Raw genomic sequence first — 17,256 nt, forward strand, 5'->3', positions numbered from 1 at the left:
CAGGAGGATTGCAAGTTCAAAACCAGCATCAGCAACTTAGCAAGGCCTTAAGCAACTTAGTGAGACCCTGTCTCTAAATAAAATATATTTTTTTTAAAGTCTGGGGATGTGGTTCAGTGGTTAAGCACCCCTGGGTTCAATCTTAGGTACCAAAAACAAAAAAAAAGTATACTGAGATGCTATAGATGACAGGAGTTCATCTAAAGACTTGAGGTTTCTATATATTGGTGGTGCAGCTAAGATGACTCTCCAGCTGACAATGCCTGCAGTTGTCACACATCACTCTCAGTATAAATCTTCAAGAGTTTGCCATTTCTGAATCAGGGCTTGGTGGCCCTTGTCCCACCACTGCATGATGTATGATATGTCAATGTGACCCGGATACTGTGGTTCCTTATTTTCAGGTTGAGGCTGAGAAGGATCCTTCAATGGTATGACTCCTATGACAGTTTGTTCTTTGTGATTTTGGCATTCTTCTTGGAACTGGGTCCAGAAAGGAACCTGAGTATCCGAGAAGTCCTCTCCTGGAGTCAGCAGTTCTGGTAGGTGGTTCATAAACCTCAGAGGCAATTCAGAGTCCTATCCTCCCTGCACAGCCTGGATGGGCTGCGTGATCCCAGAGGATAGAAGAGGAGCAGATGGAATTGTTTGGTTGTCGCAGAAAGAATAAGAAGAAGGCAAATGATAACTCCCATCTGGGCATATGAACAAGTTCGTTTCCTGCAGTTGATCAATCAGCTCTGGTCTCCCACTTGTGTCACCTACCAAGAAATTTATGGGATCCCCTCTGCTCCACTCAGGGTACAGAGATCTTTGGTTCTGAAACCACATCTGAATGCTCAATTCCTGAATGCCTGTTTGTTTAGCCAGTTTTTTCCTGGTAGCAGCATCAGGGACGTGGTTCCTCTTAAAGGCTTGAACTAGGATCCTTCTCTGAGTTGTTGTAAGGGGTATCTGGTCTTGCCTGGCTTCTTTTGTTACGCATTCTTTAGTCCGTAACTGAGATTGATCATGTCCCTGGATTGGATCTTTTCCTATGGAGTATCCAGACTCCAATTTTTTCCATCTGGATCTTTGGTTTTTAAACCAAATCTGAATTTTATATCCTGTAATGCCAATTTCCTTGGCCGATTGTTCCCTGGTAGCTTTATCAGGATTAGAGTCATATTCAAACCACACCAGGAAGGTTTTCCTTTGGCTCTGGCTATAGACTATCCTGCCTTGCCAGGTGTCAAAGTTGATGCCTCTGAAGAGCCCTGTACAGGCCACCCAGAGAAGTTGCAGAAGAGATGTCTCTGGGAAAAGATCCAAGGAGTTCCCAGAGACACAGTCGAGGGAGAACAGGGGAAAGGGACAATGTCAAAAGAGAGACCCCTTTGGGGCACAGCAAGAGATGTGCACTCAGAGGAGAATGCAGGACACCTCTGTGCAACAGCAATCTGCTGGTGTGCTTGTTTTATTTTTTTAAATTATTATTGTTTTTACAGACAACATTTTGATTCATTGTACACAAACGGGGTATATCTTTTTGTTTCTATGGTTGCCCTACAACTTCTTATTATTGTTCCAGATAACTATTAATGTAGAATAAATTGATCAAAACTATGTAGCCTAAAACAACCAGCATTTGTTATTTCCCATAAATCTAGGGTGACCTGGAAGTTTCTTATGTTAGTTTTCCATCACTGTAACAAAATACCCGAGACAAACAACTTAAAGGAGGAAAGCTTTATTTTGGATCATAGTTTTAGTGGTTTCAGTTCATGGTTGGCTCCATTGTATCTGAACCTGTGGTGGGGTAAGTTATCATGGTGGAAAGGCATGGTGGAACAGCAAAGTTGCTCACCTCATGGTTGTCAGGAAAGAAATAGGGGGAGGGAGGGACTGGGAACATGACAGATTTCCCAAGGGCACACTTCCAAGGACCAATTCCCTTCAACTAGGTACACTTCTTGATGTTCACACCACCTCCCAATAGTCCATTCAGTTATGAATCCATTAAAAGTTTATTCCATTGATGAGGACAGAACCTCATGATCCAATTCTTTCCCCAAAGCCCCACCTCTGAACATTGCTGCACTGGGGACCAAGACTTCAGTACTTGAGTTTTTGTGAGAAACCGCTGTCTAAACTATAACAGTTCTTCTAATCTGGGTTAAGATCCTTTGATCTATTCTGGGCTTTATCATGCATCAATAATAGTCAGTGAACTGACTGATCTAGGATAGCCACAACTGGAACATCTTGGTTCTTTTTCATATGGTCTCATCATTAAGTAGACTAGCTTGGACATGGCAGGATCCAAGAAAGAAACCAGAACCACACAATACTCTGCTTTTCTCTTTCTTTCTTTCTTTCTTTCTTTCTTTCTTTCTTTCTTTCTTTCTTTCTTTCTTTCTTCTCTCTCTTTCTCTCTCCCCCTCATTCTCTCTCTCTTTTTTCTACTGGGGATTGAGCCAAGGAGCACTCTATCAATGAGCTATATCCCCAGCCCTTTTCAGTTTAATTTAATTTAATTTTTTTTGACAGGGTCTCACTAAATGCCCAGACTGGCCTCAAACTTATGATCCTCCTGCCGCAACCTCCCAAGTAGCTGGGATTACAGGTATGCACCATGAACCATGGCACCTCAGTCACACAAGTGCTTTTCTAAGCCTTTGCCTAATCATGTTACTATACTGTATCTTTGGCCAAAGCAAGTTACATGGTCAGTCCAGATTCCATGTGAGAGAGCACTATGAAAGGGTATAAATACAAGCTTCCATGAGAAATTTGGGGCTATTATTGCAATCAACCTACTAAACTCTATCACATATTTATTGGAATCATGTATCCCAGCACACTATTCATGCATGTAGCATGCCACAAAAGTCTATTGCTAATAACATGCTAAATAATTGAAAAGCATTGTTGTTCTTATCTCATTTATTCTCTGATTAATGGTTCCTTCAAGTTATCCTTTTGAAAACTAGCTTTCACTGAAATGGTATTGGCAGACTGTGGTGATTTCTTGACAACCCATTCTTTCCCCTCTTCCTTCTCAGTATATTTTCTTTTTCCTGTGATATGGCTTTTCTATGTCCACAGACTTGTACATCACTTCCAATTTTTCAGAGAATAAATTTGACTAGGTGAAAATATTTTTAGGTTTTTATAGGAACTCCTGAATTCAGCTATCTTCTTGCTACTCTTCCTTTCTCCTTCCCTCTCTTCTATTCATGCATTTATTTTACTTAAGAGTTCATACATTCTTCTGTTTATTTGTTATGAAAATATGGATCATTAGGATAAAATTTAATACATTTACCATTTCAATTTCTTCAATTACTTTAAAGTGTATTTGTTGCATTGCATAGAAGACCTTTGCAAGTCAATTAGTCTTACCTAGAAAATATTGTAAAAATGTGAAACGTATGCTGCATTAATTAAAAGAATGATAACATAATGAGATAACAGCTTTGACAATGAAATTAGAGAATGACAAAAGATAATACTTTGAGCAATCATTGATGCTCTCAGATTAGCACGTTCAAACACTGCTCATGGGAGGATACATTGTTAACAATCCTTTTGGAAAATAATTTGGCAAAAGTACTACAAAACTTAACTATGTTTCCACCCTTTTATTGAGACATTCTACTTCTAAGAATCTACTCCAAGGAAGCATTTGAACATGTAGGGAAAGTTTGAAGAGATTCCTTTGATATCTAATATTAATTACACACAAAGTAATATTTCAGTCAAGCTGTAGAAATTTATCCCAAACCTATCATTTTCCCCAGTTTAGATTGACTAGGTAAAGTGAATGAAGCTTCAAAAATTCATACTGTGTTCCATTTCAAGAAGTCCCATGGATATATAGTCCATGTTTCCATGCTATACATTCCATTCTATTTCCAAATAGGCTTGCATTAGGTTGACCAAGAATTTGTTTAAGTTTGTTGTTTTGATATTCTGCTGCAAAAGACACCAATGTGTTAGTCTCTAGAGCACTGGCAAACAATTCAGGTGTGGAGAAAAGGTTTGCTGGGATGATAGCTTTGGTTTCTCCTTGGGGAACTCATTAAAAACCTGAAAAGGGCTGAGAGTCTTTTAGAGCCTTGTTACACTAGCATTTCAACAACACTGAAATTCATTCTCCCAATTCTCAGTTGTCTAGGAAATGTCCTTATATGGATATATTCTATTAAGTCATCTCACCTTTCTATTGACGTGCCATGATCTTGCCTCTAATTCTTCCAACCAAAACTGTTATGATAGATCTCGTTAGAGGATGGAGATTGACACTAAATCAGTGTTGAGATAAAGAAAATAAGCTGAAGTCAGACATACCAAATATAGGAGTTGAGGGAAAACAGATGTGGTAAGTATGATATTACAACAACAATGCTCCTAGGAGCCAGGTACTGTGCTAAAATCTTTACACAAATCATTTCATTCAATTTTCCTAATCATACATAGAGGCAGGAGTTATCATGAATCCTGTTCCACAAAGGATGAAATGTCAACTCTGGTGATTTGGTTCCTGAGTCCCTGCCCTTAACCATGAGATAAATATGAAATGAATTTGAGGATGTAGATGTTGGAATTGCCAATTCAAGATCAACAACTTCAGAGTCCAGTCTCCAAAGAGTTTCTGAAAACAATAAATTTAGGTTCATACACCTAAACAAAGTTGGTTACCCTCAGTGGCAGGAAGAATCATGTTTCAAAGACTCAAATGCTTGGCTGGACCTGCTGGTACTTCCTTCAAGTGTTATCATCAACTGGTCACCTCTCTGTATAACCTGAATGAATCTTACTCGTTAGGGTAGTGGAAGATCTAAATAGACATAAAGGAATATTCCTTCCCAACCAGCCTATGATTTCCAATGCAAAATAGAATTGACCATCTTTTCCTTTGATTTATATAAGATAATTCTAGCATTCCTTGTATTTTTTAAAAAACTATTTGAATGTATGAGCAATTACACATTGAATGAGGTCAAGCTCTGTGCTTTTGGGAGCTTGAAATCACATGTTTCAAAAGATGGAAAATACAATATTAACACAACTCAAGATCCCAGTGAATGTCTGAAACTGCAGATAGTACTGAAATCTACATATACTGTATTATTTTCCTGTGTTGTTACTCCTCTGTTAAAGTTTAATTTATAAATTAGGCAGAGTAAGATATTAATAATAACAATAAAATACAACAACATTCTATAATAAAAGTTTTGTGAATGTGGTCTCTCTAGAAATATTTTATTATTAAATTAATAACTTTTACCATTTCACTTAAAGGAAGTACTTCACAGCTTCTCTTTGGCATATTCAAATTGCTGGTATCACTACTCTTGCAATTTAGGGAATTTTTAAAATTTTTATGTGTAGTTATACATGGCAGTAGGATCTATTTTGATATATTTTTACAAAAATGAAATATATCTTATTCTAATTAGGATTCCAGTCTTGTGGATGTACAAGATGTTGAGATTCACTTTGTTGTATTCATATATGTACATAGGAAAGTTTTGTCAGATTCATTCCACTGTCTTTCCTTTTCCTATCCCCACTCCCTTCCCCTTGTTCCCCTTTGTCTAATCCACTGAACTTCTATTCTTTCCCCATTCCTTCTTGTGAATTAGCATTCACAAATCAGAAAGAACATTTGACCTTTGGTTTTGGGGGGGATTGGTTTATTTCACTTAGCATGATAGTCTTCAGATCCATCCATTTACTAGCAAATGTCATGAATTCATTCTTCTTTATGACTGAGTAATACTCCATTGTGTATATATATCACAATTTCATTATCCATTCATCTACTGATGGGTATCTAGATCGGTTGCATAGCTTAGCTCTTGTGAATTGAGCTGCTTTAAACATTGTCGTGGCTGTGTCACTGTAGTATGCTGATTTTAAACACTTTGGATATACATTGAGGAGTGGGATAACTGGGTCAAATTGTGGTTTGATTCCTAGCTTTTTGAGGAGGTTTGATATTCAGAGTTGTTGCACCAGTTTGCAGTCCCACCAGCAATGTATGACTGTATCCTTTCCCCCACATCCTTGCCAAAATTTATTGTTACTTGTGTTCTTGATAATCTCTATTCTGGATAGAGTGAGATGAAATCTCAGTGTAGTTTTAATTTGCATTTATCTAGATTGCTAGATATGTTAAACATTTTTTCATATATTTGTTGACCATTCATATTTCTTCTTCTATGAAGGGTCTGATGACATCCAATTTATTGATTCTTGATTTTACTTCTTGCACTTTAAGAGTCTCGCTGAGGAACTCGGTTCCTAAGCCAACCTTGTTGGGACTACATTTTCTTGTAGTAAGTGCAGGATTTCTTGTCTAATACCTAGGTCTTTGATCCACTTTAAGTGGATTTTTTTGCAAGGTGAGAGGGGTTAAATTTCATTGTGCTACATATGGAATTCCAGTTTTCCCAGCACCATTTGTTGAACAGGCTATCTTTTCACTAGTGTAAGTTTTTGGCACCATTGTCTAGTATGAGATAACTGTATTCATGTGAGTTTGCCTGTGCATCTTTGATTCTGTTCCACTGATCTTCATGTCTGTTTTTATGCCAATACCATGCTGTTTTTCTTACTACAGTTCTGTAGTATAATTTGATGTCTGCTTTTGTGATACTTCCAGCTTCACTTTTCTTGTTAAGGATTGCTTTTATTCTGGGCCCCATTTTTCCAAATGAATTTCATGACTCCTTTTTTTATTTTGATGAAGAATATCATTGGAACTGCATTTAATCTGTACAGCACTTCTGATATTATGGCCATTTGACAACATTAATTTTGCCTATTCAAGAATGAGTGAGATCTTTCCATCTTCTAAGGTCTTCTTCAATTTCTTTCTTTGGTGTTCTGTAGTTTTCATTGTAGAGTTCTTTCACCTCTTTTATTAGATTTATTCCCAAGTATTTTATTATTGTGGCTATTGTGAATGGGATAGTGCACATGATCAAGTGGGTTCATCCTAGGGATGCAAAGTTGGTTCAACATAACACAAATCAATAAATGTAATGAATCACATCAACTTAAAGACTAGAACCACATTATTACCTCAGTAGATGCAGAAAAAGCATTTGGCAAAATACAACATCCATTCATGTTTAAACACTAGAAAAACAAGGGACAATAGGAATATACATCAACATTGTAAAAACTATATAAAATAAACCCAAGGCCAACATCATTCTAAATAGAGAAAAATGGAAAGCATTCCCTCTAAAAACTGGAAGGAGATGTGAATGCCCTCTTTCACCATTTCTATCCAACATAGTCCTAGAAACTCTAACCAGAGCAATTAAAGGGATATGAATAGGAAAATAAGAGCTCAAACTATCTCTGCCAATGACATGATCATATATTTAGAAGATCCAATAAACTCCACCAGAAAACTTCTAGAACTCATAACTGAATTCAACAAGGTAGCAAAATACAAAATTAACACACATAAAACAATTGAATTTTTATAGATCAATGATGAATCAGCTGAAAGAGAAATCAGGAAAACTATCCCATTCACAAGCTGCAATTTGGGCAAAATTTTAAGTAAAATAAGGGTTACTTGAACACAGGCACTGTAATACCATGATAGGTGAACTTGTAACCAAGATAACTAGTCACTGACTAATGGTCTCATAGTTCATATGGTGTGGACACAATGAGAAAAATGATTCATGTCCTTGCTGGGATAGAGTAGGGTGGTGTAAGATTTCATTATGCTACACAGAATGCCATTCCACTTAAAACTTAAGAATTATCTATTTCTGAAATTTTCCAATTAACATTTTCAGACCTCAGCTGACTGTAGGCAACTGATACTGTGGAAAGTGAAACTGGGTGGGAGGCTACTGTAGTCATAACCAGAATTCATTAAGCACTTGGTATTTGCTCAGTAGGCACATCAATAAGTACTTACAGTTAATCCTCATAAAACTAAATAGATGTGATTAGCCCATGTTTTACACATATGGAATCTGAGATACAGAGAGCTTAAGTAACTTGCCAAAATTTCCACAGTTAATTGGAACTTGGGTCTCTCTGATTTATAAGTTTCTATCTATAACTACTGCTGGGCTCTTCAAACTTTAAAGTGCATAGAAGTCACCTGGGAATCTTGTTAAAATGCAGATTTCCTTGAGTAGTCTGGAGGGTGCTTCAGATTATGTACGTCTAATAAATTCTTGGCTATAGTTGATGCTTCTACCCCATGGACCACTGTTTGAATAGCAAGGCTTTATAGCTTCCCCAGAAAGAGAAAAAACTGACTGGGTAATTTAATACTTGGGATTAAAGACTGAGAATTTTTCCAAATGTTTCCTTATGAGTAAAAATGAATTTTGTTATAAAAATAGCAATAGCCAAACAAGTCTACTCTTTAAGCATGTTTACCTCATTCAGTCCATAAATGAAGTACATATTATTACTCTACCCTTTTATAGATGGGTAAAATGAGGCACTAAGTAATCAATGCATACATCTTGTACCTCAATCTCTTCCTATTATTTCCTTATTCAATACTTTTTCAATGCCTAAAATCCTATAATAACAGATTAATTCCCTTGTTTCTATTTTTAAAATCATCCATGTGTTGGGGGAGGCAACATACTGCTTTATCATGTCTTTGTGCCTTATTCTCTCTTTTATAATGAAGGAGTCTCTTGGTTTCTCTTTAGATCAAGTGCAAAATATAGGAGGACTTGAGTTTCTAAAGAAGAGGAAAAGAAATGGAAAGAGAAACTAAATCTCTAATGAAGTTTGGTACTACCTGCTTCGCAAAGCCCCACTGGTTTCTCCCACACATATTCTAAAGCTGAAGCCAGTGGTAATTTCAAGATGAGAAATAAAATTAAGTTGTGGATTTATTAGCTATAGAGGGATCACCATGGAGACAACCAAAAAAACTCTCACCATGGAGACCTCTTATTCCTCTCTGTCTGAAATTATTAGTACATAATATAAACAGATACAAAAATGAATTTGGGGAGGAAGACTACAAAGCAAGTAGGCTAGGACCCCAGGAAGACTAGTAATGGGGTAGCTTAACAATCGAGAGAGAATTTCTAAGTTTGGTCTTCTATAGCCATATGTTTTTGAGTGAAACATAGTTTCTCTGTGGATGAAGACAGAATGCCAGAGCTTATCTCATGATTGGAAGAGAGTAAATTTGATAACCATTTCACCAACTAAAACCCTGTCATATAAGAAATCTCACATGTGATTATTTTCACTACAGGAAGATGTCCATGGCCATATGACTCCTACCTTACTCCTCTGGGCCATTTACAAAGTGATGAAATAAAAAGGTATGATGGACCAGTAACCTTGACATTGTGGGCTTTTGTCAAGCAGTCCTGAACCACTATAAGTTTCCTTTCAGAGAAAAGACTCCACCAAATAGAGCAATTTGTCCTCAGTGGGTATTTATAAACAATCTCTATTTTGTATAAAAAGAACATGGATGTATGATTACACGAATGGTGTAACTCTACATCATGTACAATTAGAAAAATGAAAAGTTGTACCCCATTTGTGTACTATGAATCAAAATGCATTCTGCCATTCTGCTGTCATGTATAACTTGATAGAACAGACAATAAAAAGTGAACATGGAAATAATATAGGCTAAGCTCCTCAGAAAGCAGGTTTTGAAGTTTAACATACAAAATATTTATTGCAGAGTATGCTTGAGACATGAGGGGAACGAAGCAGAGCTAGGAAAGAGGGAGAAGTAAAGCTATAGGCAGGTCCAATAACAGCCTCTGCTTTCAGAAAGCCTGGAAACTAAAATGAACCATCAGGATTGTTCCAGGGGGGCGATCCAAGATGGCGGCCTATAGGGTGACTGCACCCCCAGTCGCTCCAGAACCCAGGAGTTAAGAAGGGGAGGCATTGAGAGACTCGGACTGAAATAGAGCCACAGGTGAGTCTGCCCACTGGGTAAAGCTCGGCCCGGGTGGCAGGCCCAGATAGAGGTGGCTTATCGGAGCCGGGCAGGGCAGCTAGAGTCTTCCACAGGCAGCCCTGCGCACTCCGGCGGTGGGCCCCGCCCACACAGCCAGCTTCTCCAGGTTCTCAGAGCAGGCCCCCTAGTGAGAGCCTTTCTGACCAGAACAAGCTCCAAGTCCCGGAGTCAGCACAGCGCAGCGTACTCCGGCACGCAAGCAGCTTCAGGGACCAGGATAGGGCAGCCAGAGACTTCCCCAAGTAGCCTGAACCCCTGCAGTGGGAGGTGCCTTTCAAGGCTAGCTTCTCAGACCAGACCACCCAGTGAGAGGCTTTCTACATAGAACCAGCCACAAGTCCCCGAACCAACGGAGAGCTTCGATCCGCAAGCAGCCTCTGGGATCAGGGCAGGGCAGCCAGAGACCTCTTCAGGCGGCTCTGCCCACTCCGGCCACAGGCTCTTTTCATGGGGCGATCCAAGATGGCAGCCGAGAGGGTGACTGTACCCCCAGTCGCTCCAGAACCCAGGAGTTAAGAAGGGGAGGCATTGAGAGACTCAGACTGAAATAGAGCCACGGGTGAGTCTGCCCACTGGGTAAAGCTCGGCCCGGGTGGCAGGCACAGATAGGGGTGGCTTATCAGAGCAGGGCAGGGCAGCTAGTCTTCCCCAGGTAGCCTTCCACACTCCGGCAATGGGCTCCTTCCACACGGCCAGCTGCACGGTGCAGGCCCCCAGTGAGAGCCTTTCCGCACAGAGCCAGCTCCAAACCCTGGAACCAGTAGGGGGCTAGGAGCAGCTTTCTTCGGATGCACTGCATTATCAACTCCTCCAAGACATCAGGCTACTGAAGGCTGGGAGGTTATACAATGGAAATCTACCGGGACACCATAAGCCAATAGCAGAAATCTGAAATATCTCAGGATCCCACTGACAGCTGACCAATATGAGAAAACAAGGGAAGAAAATGTCCCAAACAAACCTAGATACTATATCAATAAACCCAATGACAGCACAGCAGAAGAAATGTCAGAAAAGGAGTTCAGAATGTACGTAATTAAAATGATCAGGGAAGCAAATGAGGAGATGAAAGAGCAAATGCAGGCATTGAAGGAGGAGATGAAAGAGCAAATGCAGGCATTAAATGATCGCACAATCAACAGTTAAAAGACCAAATACGGGAAGCAAGAGATCATTTCAATAAAGAGTTAGAGATACTGAAAGAAAAGCAAACTGAAATACTTGAAATGAAGGAAACAACAAACCAAGTTAAAAACTCCATAGAAAGCATAACCAATAGGACAGAACACCTGGAAGACAGAACCTCAGACATTGAAGACAAATTATTTAATCTAGAAAACAAAGTTGGCCAAACAGAGAAGATGGTAAGAAATCATGAACAGAATCTACAAGAATTATGGGATATCATGAAAAGGCCAAATTTAAGAATTATTGGGATTGAGGAAGGCTTAGAGAAACAAACCAAAGGAATGAACAATCTATTCAATGAAATAATATCGGAAAATTTCCCAAATTTGAAGAATGAAATGGAAAACCAAGTACAAGAGGCTTATAGAACTCCAAACATACAAAATTACAACAGACCCACACCAAGGCACATTATTATGAAAATACCTAACATACAAAATAAAGACAGAATTTTAAAGGCCGCGCGAGAAAAGAATCAAATTACATTCAGAGGGAAACCAATAAGAATATCAGCAGATTTTTCAATCCAGACCCTAAAAGCTAGAAGGGCCTGGAACAACATATACCAAGCCATGAAAGAAAACGGATGCCAACCAAGAATCTTATACCCAGCAAAACTTACCTTCAAATTTGACGATGAAATAAGATCCTTCCATGATAAACAAAAGCTAAAGGAATTTACAAAAAGAAAGCCAGCATTACAGAACATTCTCAGCAAAATATTCCATGAGGAAGAGATGAAAAACAATGATGCAAATCAGCAACAGGAGGCGCTAGCCTAAAGGAATAGCCAAATAAAGGAGAAACCAAATCATGTCAAAAACAAATATGAGTCATTGACTGGGAATACAATCATATCACAATAATAACCCTGAATGTTAATGGCCTGAACTCATCAATCAAAAGACATAGACTGGCAGATTGGATTAAAAAGAAAAATCCAACAATATGCTGCCTGCAAGAGACTCATCTCATAGAAAGAGACACCCATAGACTAAAGGTGAAAGGATGGGGAAAAACATACCATGCACACGGACACAGCAAAAAAAGCTGGAGTATCCATCCTCATTTCAGATAATGTGGACTTCAAGTCCAAAACTAGTCAGAAGGATAAAGAAGGACATTACATGCTGCTTAAGGGGAAGCATAAATCCAGCAAGACATAACAATCATAAATATCTATGCCCCGACATTGGCTCATCCACGTACGTCAAACAAGTCCTTCTCAATTCCAGAAATCAAATAGACCACAACACAATAAATACTAGGCGATGTTAACACACCTCTCTCACCTACTGGATAGATCGTCCAAACAAAAATTGAATAAAGAACTATAGATCTCAACTATACACAATCAACAATTTAGACTTAACGGACATATATAGAATATACCATCCAACAAAGAACGAATACACTTTCTTCTCAGCAGCACATGGATCCTTCTCTAAAATAGACCATATTATATGCCACAAAGCTACTGTTAGCAAATACAAAGAAGATAGAGATACTACCTTGTACTCTATCAGATCATAATGGATTGAAATTAGAAATAAATGACAGAATAAAAAACAGAACTTCTCCAATACCTGGAGACTAAAATAATACACTATTATATGATGAATGGATAACAGAAGACATCAGGAGGGAAATAAAAAAATTCTTAGAAGTAAATGAGAACAAAGACACATCATATCAAAATCTCTGGGACACTATGAAAGCAGTACTTAGAGGAAGATTTATTTCATGGGACGCATTCAAAAAAAGAAGTAGAAATCAACAAATAAACGACTTAACACTACAGCTCAAAGCGCTAGAAAAAGAAGAGCAGACCAATACCAAAAGTAGTAGAAGACAGGAAATAGTTAAAATCAGAGCTGAAATTAATGAAATCGAAACAAAAGAAACAATTGGAAAAATTAACAAAATAAATAGTTGGTTCTTTGAAAAAATAAATAAAATTGATAAACCCTTAGCCACACTAACAAAGAGAAAGAGGGAGAAAAACTCAAATTACTAAAATTTGGAATGAACAAGGAAACATCACAACAGACACGAGTGAAATACAAAACATAATTAGAAGCTATTTCGAAAATCTATACTCCAACAAACAGAAAACCTCGAAGACATAACAAATTTCTAGAGACATAGAATTACCTAAACTGAACGAGGAGGACATACACAACTTAAATAAACCAATTCAAGCAATGAAATAGAAGAGGTCATCAAAAGCCTACCAACAAAGAAAAGTCCAGGACCAGATGGGTTCTCAGCCGAGTTCTACAAAACCTTTAAAGAAGAGCTCATTCCAATACGCCTCAAACTATTCCATGAAATGAAGAGGAGGGAACCCTCCCAAAACTCGTTCTATGAAGCCAATATCACCCTGATACCTAACCAGACAGAGACACATCGAGGAAAGAAAATTTCAACCAATATCCTTAATGAACATCGACTGCAAAAATTCTCAACAAAATTTTAGCAAATCGCATACAAATATATATTAAAAAGATAGTGCACCACGATCAAGTGGGTTTTATCCAGGGATGCAAGGTTGGTTAACATCTGGAAATCAATAAATGTCATTCACCATATCAACAGACTTAAAGTTAAGAATCACATGATTATTTCAATAGATGCAGAAAAAGCATTCGATAAAATACAGCATCCCTTCATGCTCAAAACACTAGAAAAAATTGGGGTAGTGGGAACATTCCTTAACATTATAAAGGCCATCTACGCTAAGCCCATGGCTAATATCATTCTAAATGGTGAAAAACTGAAAGCGTTCCCCCTAAAAACTGGAACAAGGCAGGGATGCCTCTTTCACCGCTTCTATTCAACATCGTCCTTGAGACTCTAGCCAGAGCAATCAGACAAACCAAAGAAATTAAAGGGATACGAATAGGAAAAGAAGAACTCAAACTATCCCTGTTCGCTGATGACATGATTATATATTTAGAGGAACCTGGAAATTCCACCAGAAAACTTTTAGAACTCATAAGTGAATTCAGTAAAGTAGCAGGTTACAAGATCAATGCTCATAAATCCAATGCATTTTTTATACATAAGTGATGAATCTTCAGAAAGAGAATTAGGAAAACTACCCCATTCACAATAGCATCGAAAAAAATAAAATACTTGGGAATCAATCTCACAAAGAGGTGAAAGACCTCTACAATGAGAACTACAGAACACTAAAGAAGAAATTAAAGAAAACCTTAGAAGATGGAAAGATCTCCCATGTTCCTGGATAGGCAGAATTAATATTGTCAAAATGGCTATACTACCTAAAGTGCTATACAGATTCAATGCAATTCCAATTAAAATCCCAATGATGTACCTTGCAGAAATAGAGCAAGCAATTATGAAATTCATCTGGAAGAATAAAAAACCTAGAATAGCTAAAGCAATCCTCAGTAGCAAGAGCGAAGCAGGGGGTATTGCAATACCAGATCTTCAACTCTACTACAAAGCAATAGTAACAAAACGGCATGGTATTGGTACCAAAATAGACAGGTAGATCAATGGTACAGAATAGAGGACATGGACATAAACCCAAATAAATACAATTTTCTCATACTAGACAAAGGTTCCAAAAATACGCAATGGCGAAAAGATAGCCTCTTCAACAAATGGTGCTGGGAAAACTGGAAAACCATATGCAATAGAATGAAATTAAACCCCTATCTCTCACCCTACACAAAACTCAACTCAAAATGGATCAAGGACCTCGGAATCAGACCAGAGACCCTGCATCTATAGAAGAAAAAGTAGGTCTAAATCTTCAACTTGTTGCTTAGGATCAGACTTCCTTAACAGGACTCCCATAGCACAAGAAATAAAAGCAAGATCAACAACTGGGATAGATTCAAACTAAAAAGCTTTCTCTCAGCAAAGGAAACTATCAGCAATGTGAAGAGAGAGCCTACAGAGTGGGAGAATATCTTTGCCAACCATACCTCAGATAGAGCGCTAATTTCCAGAATCTATAAAGAACTCAAAAAACTCTACACAAAGAATACAAATAATCCAATCAACAAATGGGCTAAGGAAAGAACAGACACTTCACAGAAGAAGATGTACAAGTAATCAACAGATATATGAAAAAATGTTCAACATCCCTAGTAATAAGGGAATGCAAATCAAAACTACCCTAAGATTTCATCTCACCCCAATTAGAATGGCGATTATCAAGAATACAAGCAACAATAGGTGTTGGCGAGGATGTGGGGAAAAAGGAACCTCATACATTGCTGGTGGGGTTGCAAATTAGTGCAGCCACTGTGGAAAGCAGTGTGGAGATTCCTCAGAAAGCTTGGAATGGAAACACCATTTGACCCAGCTATCCCACTCCTTGGCCTATACCCAAAGGACTTAAAATCAGCATACTACAGAGATACAGCCACATCAATGTTCATTGCTGCTCAATTCACCATAGCCAGATTGTGGAACCAACCTAGATGCCCTTCAGTTGATGAATGGATAAGAAACTGTGGCATATTATACAATGGAATATTACTTCCGCATGAAGAATGATAAAATTATGGCATTGTAGGCAAATGGATGAAATTGGAGAATATCAATCTAAGTGAGATAAGCCAATCTCAAAAAACTAAAGGACGAATGATCTCGCTGATAAGCGGATGAGGACATATAATGGGGGGTGGGAGGTGTTAGCATTAGGTTTAGGGTTAGGGATAAGGAGAGTGGTAAGAATGAAGGAAAGAAGGACTGTATAGAGGAAAAGAGGGTGGGAGGGGTGGGGGGGGAAAAAAAAATAAACATCATTGCCCTATGTAAACGTATGATTACACAAATGTATGCCTTGACTCCTTGTAAAATATAGAAACAACATGTATCCAATTTGTATACAAATAATAAAAAATAAAAAAAGAGGATTGTTCCAGGTTGTGTCAAGATGGCCAGGTCTTTCTATCTTTGCATAGACTGGTCATTGGATGTGGGTCATCAGGTAAGAGATGAGACAATGGACCGATGGCTATTTGCAGCAGAAGCAACCAGGAAATGACTGACAGCCAAAGATTGCCTGCCAGCAGTACTGTCAGCAGCTATAAGGTAGTAAGCTCATTACTGAAGGAGAATCAGGGTGGCACATCAGTGTCCATCACAAATAGTAATGGTTTCAGAGTACCAAGAGCTCCAAAGTTAAATAAGAATCAAGTTTTTTTTAAATAAAAAGAAACCTTTCTGATAGACTGAAATCTACCTGAGATAAATAGGTAAGAGACTCTACAAAGTGTGAGGAATTTCAATAGCATTTGTATTCAGAAATCAATAAAAATGCATTTTATCCTCTCTTCTGAATAAAAACCAATAGATTACTCATTTGATTTTACAGTGTACATAGGTGTTTAAATGTCAGTGTGTATTTTTCCACTTCTTAGTGAGTCAGGGAAGATGCAAAAAGGTTTTAATAATGAATTACCATATATGTCATATTAGTTCATTTAGCAAATATTTATTGAGCATTATATTAGTTCATTTAGCAATATTTATTGAGTTCCATTATGTTATGATACTGCCTGGACATTGGATTTATACAAATAATAACATAGAATCTGACCAAATAATGATGCTAAAACAAATTCTGAAAGAAAAAAAAAGAGAAGCAGGAAGAATAGTAATGGGTAGAAAATGTGGGTATAAAGATTTACTTCTAACAATGTCCTTTTCTGTCTGCCATTTGATAAATAAAAGATAGGCATGAGCAGTCTCAGCGTGCAAGCATAATAAAATAAACAACCATCTGTTTTCTTAACTCTTAATTGCATTTCTTCAGTCATTTTGGTTGTATTTTCTTAGGTTGGGTGTCCTTCCTCTGGAGATATTAGGATTTCACAGGCTTCTTTCATGTTCTGTGGAATGCAGTTCTATAATTAACTTTGAATCAGCTTATTTTAAAAATTAATTGACACATGATAATTATGCATATTTCTAGAGTACAATGTGATGTTTTGATAAAATACACACTATGTAATAATTAAATCACTGTAATTATCAAATCTATCTCCTCAAACATTCATCATGTCTTCATGGTGGGAACAATAAAAATCCTCTTCTAGCTA

At 37.8% G+C, this 17,256-nt stretch overlaps 1 protein-coding gene and 1 pseudogene across 1 annotated transcript; one reads left to right on the forward strand and one right to left on the reverse strand.

Annotated features, from left to right (window-relative positions):
- Nucleotides 1-285: 285 nt before the first annotated feature.
- On the reverse strand, nucleotides 286-3,867 carry LOC124972287 (double homeobox protein B-like). The gene is made up of 3 exons (XM_047536558.1): nucleotides 3,828-3,867; nucleotides 690-1,295; nucleotides 286-539 (listed from the first exon to the last, which is right to left on the reverse strand). The coding sequence occupies exons 1-3, from the start codon at nucleotides 3,865-3,867 to the stop codon at nucleotides 286-288; spliced, it is 900 nt and encodes a 299-aa protein (XP_047392514.1).
- Nucleotides 3,868-16,165: 12,298 nt separating this feature from the next.
- The window catches only part of LOC124972288 (uncharacterized protein C9orf152-like), a 68,264-nt pseudogene continuing 67,173 nt past the window's right edge, over nucleotides 16,166-17,256 (forward strand).

This window comes from Sciurus carolinensis, chromosome X (assembly GCF_902686445.1).
Source record: "Sciurus carolinensis chromosome X, mSciCar1.2, whole genome shotgun sequence".
Lineage (NCBI taxonomy): Eukaryota > Metazoa > Chordata > Mammalia > Rodentia > Sciuridae > Sciurus > Sciurus carolinensis.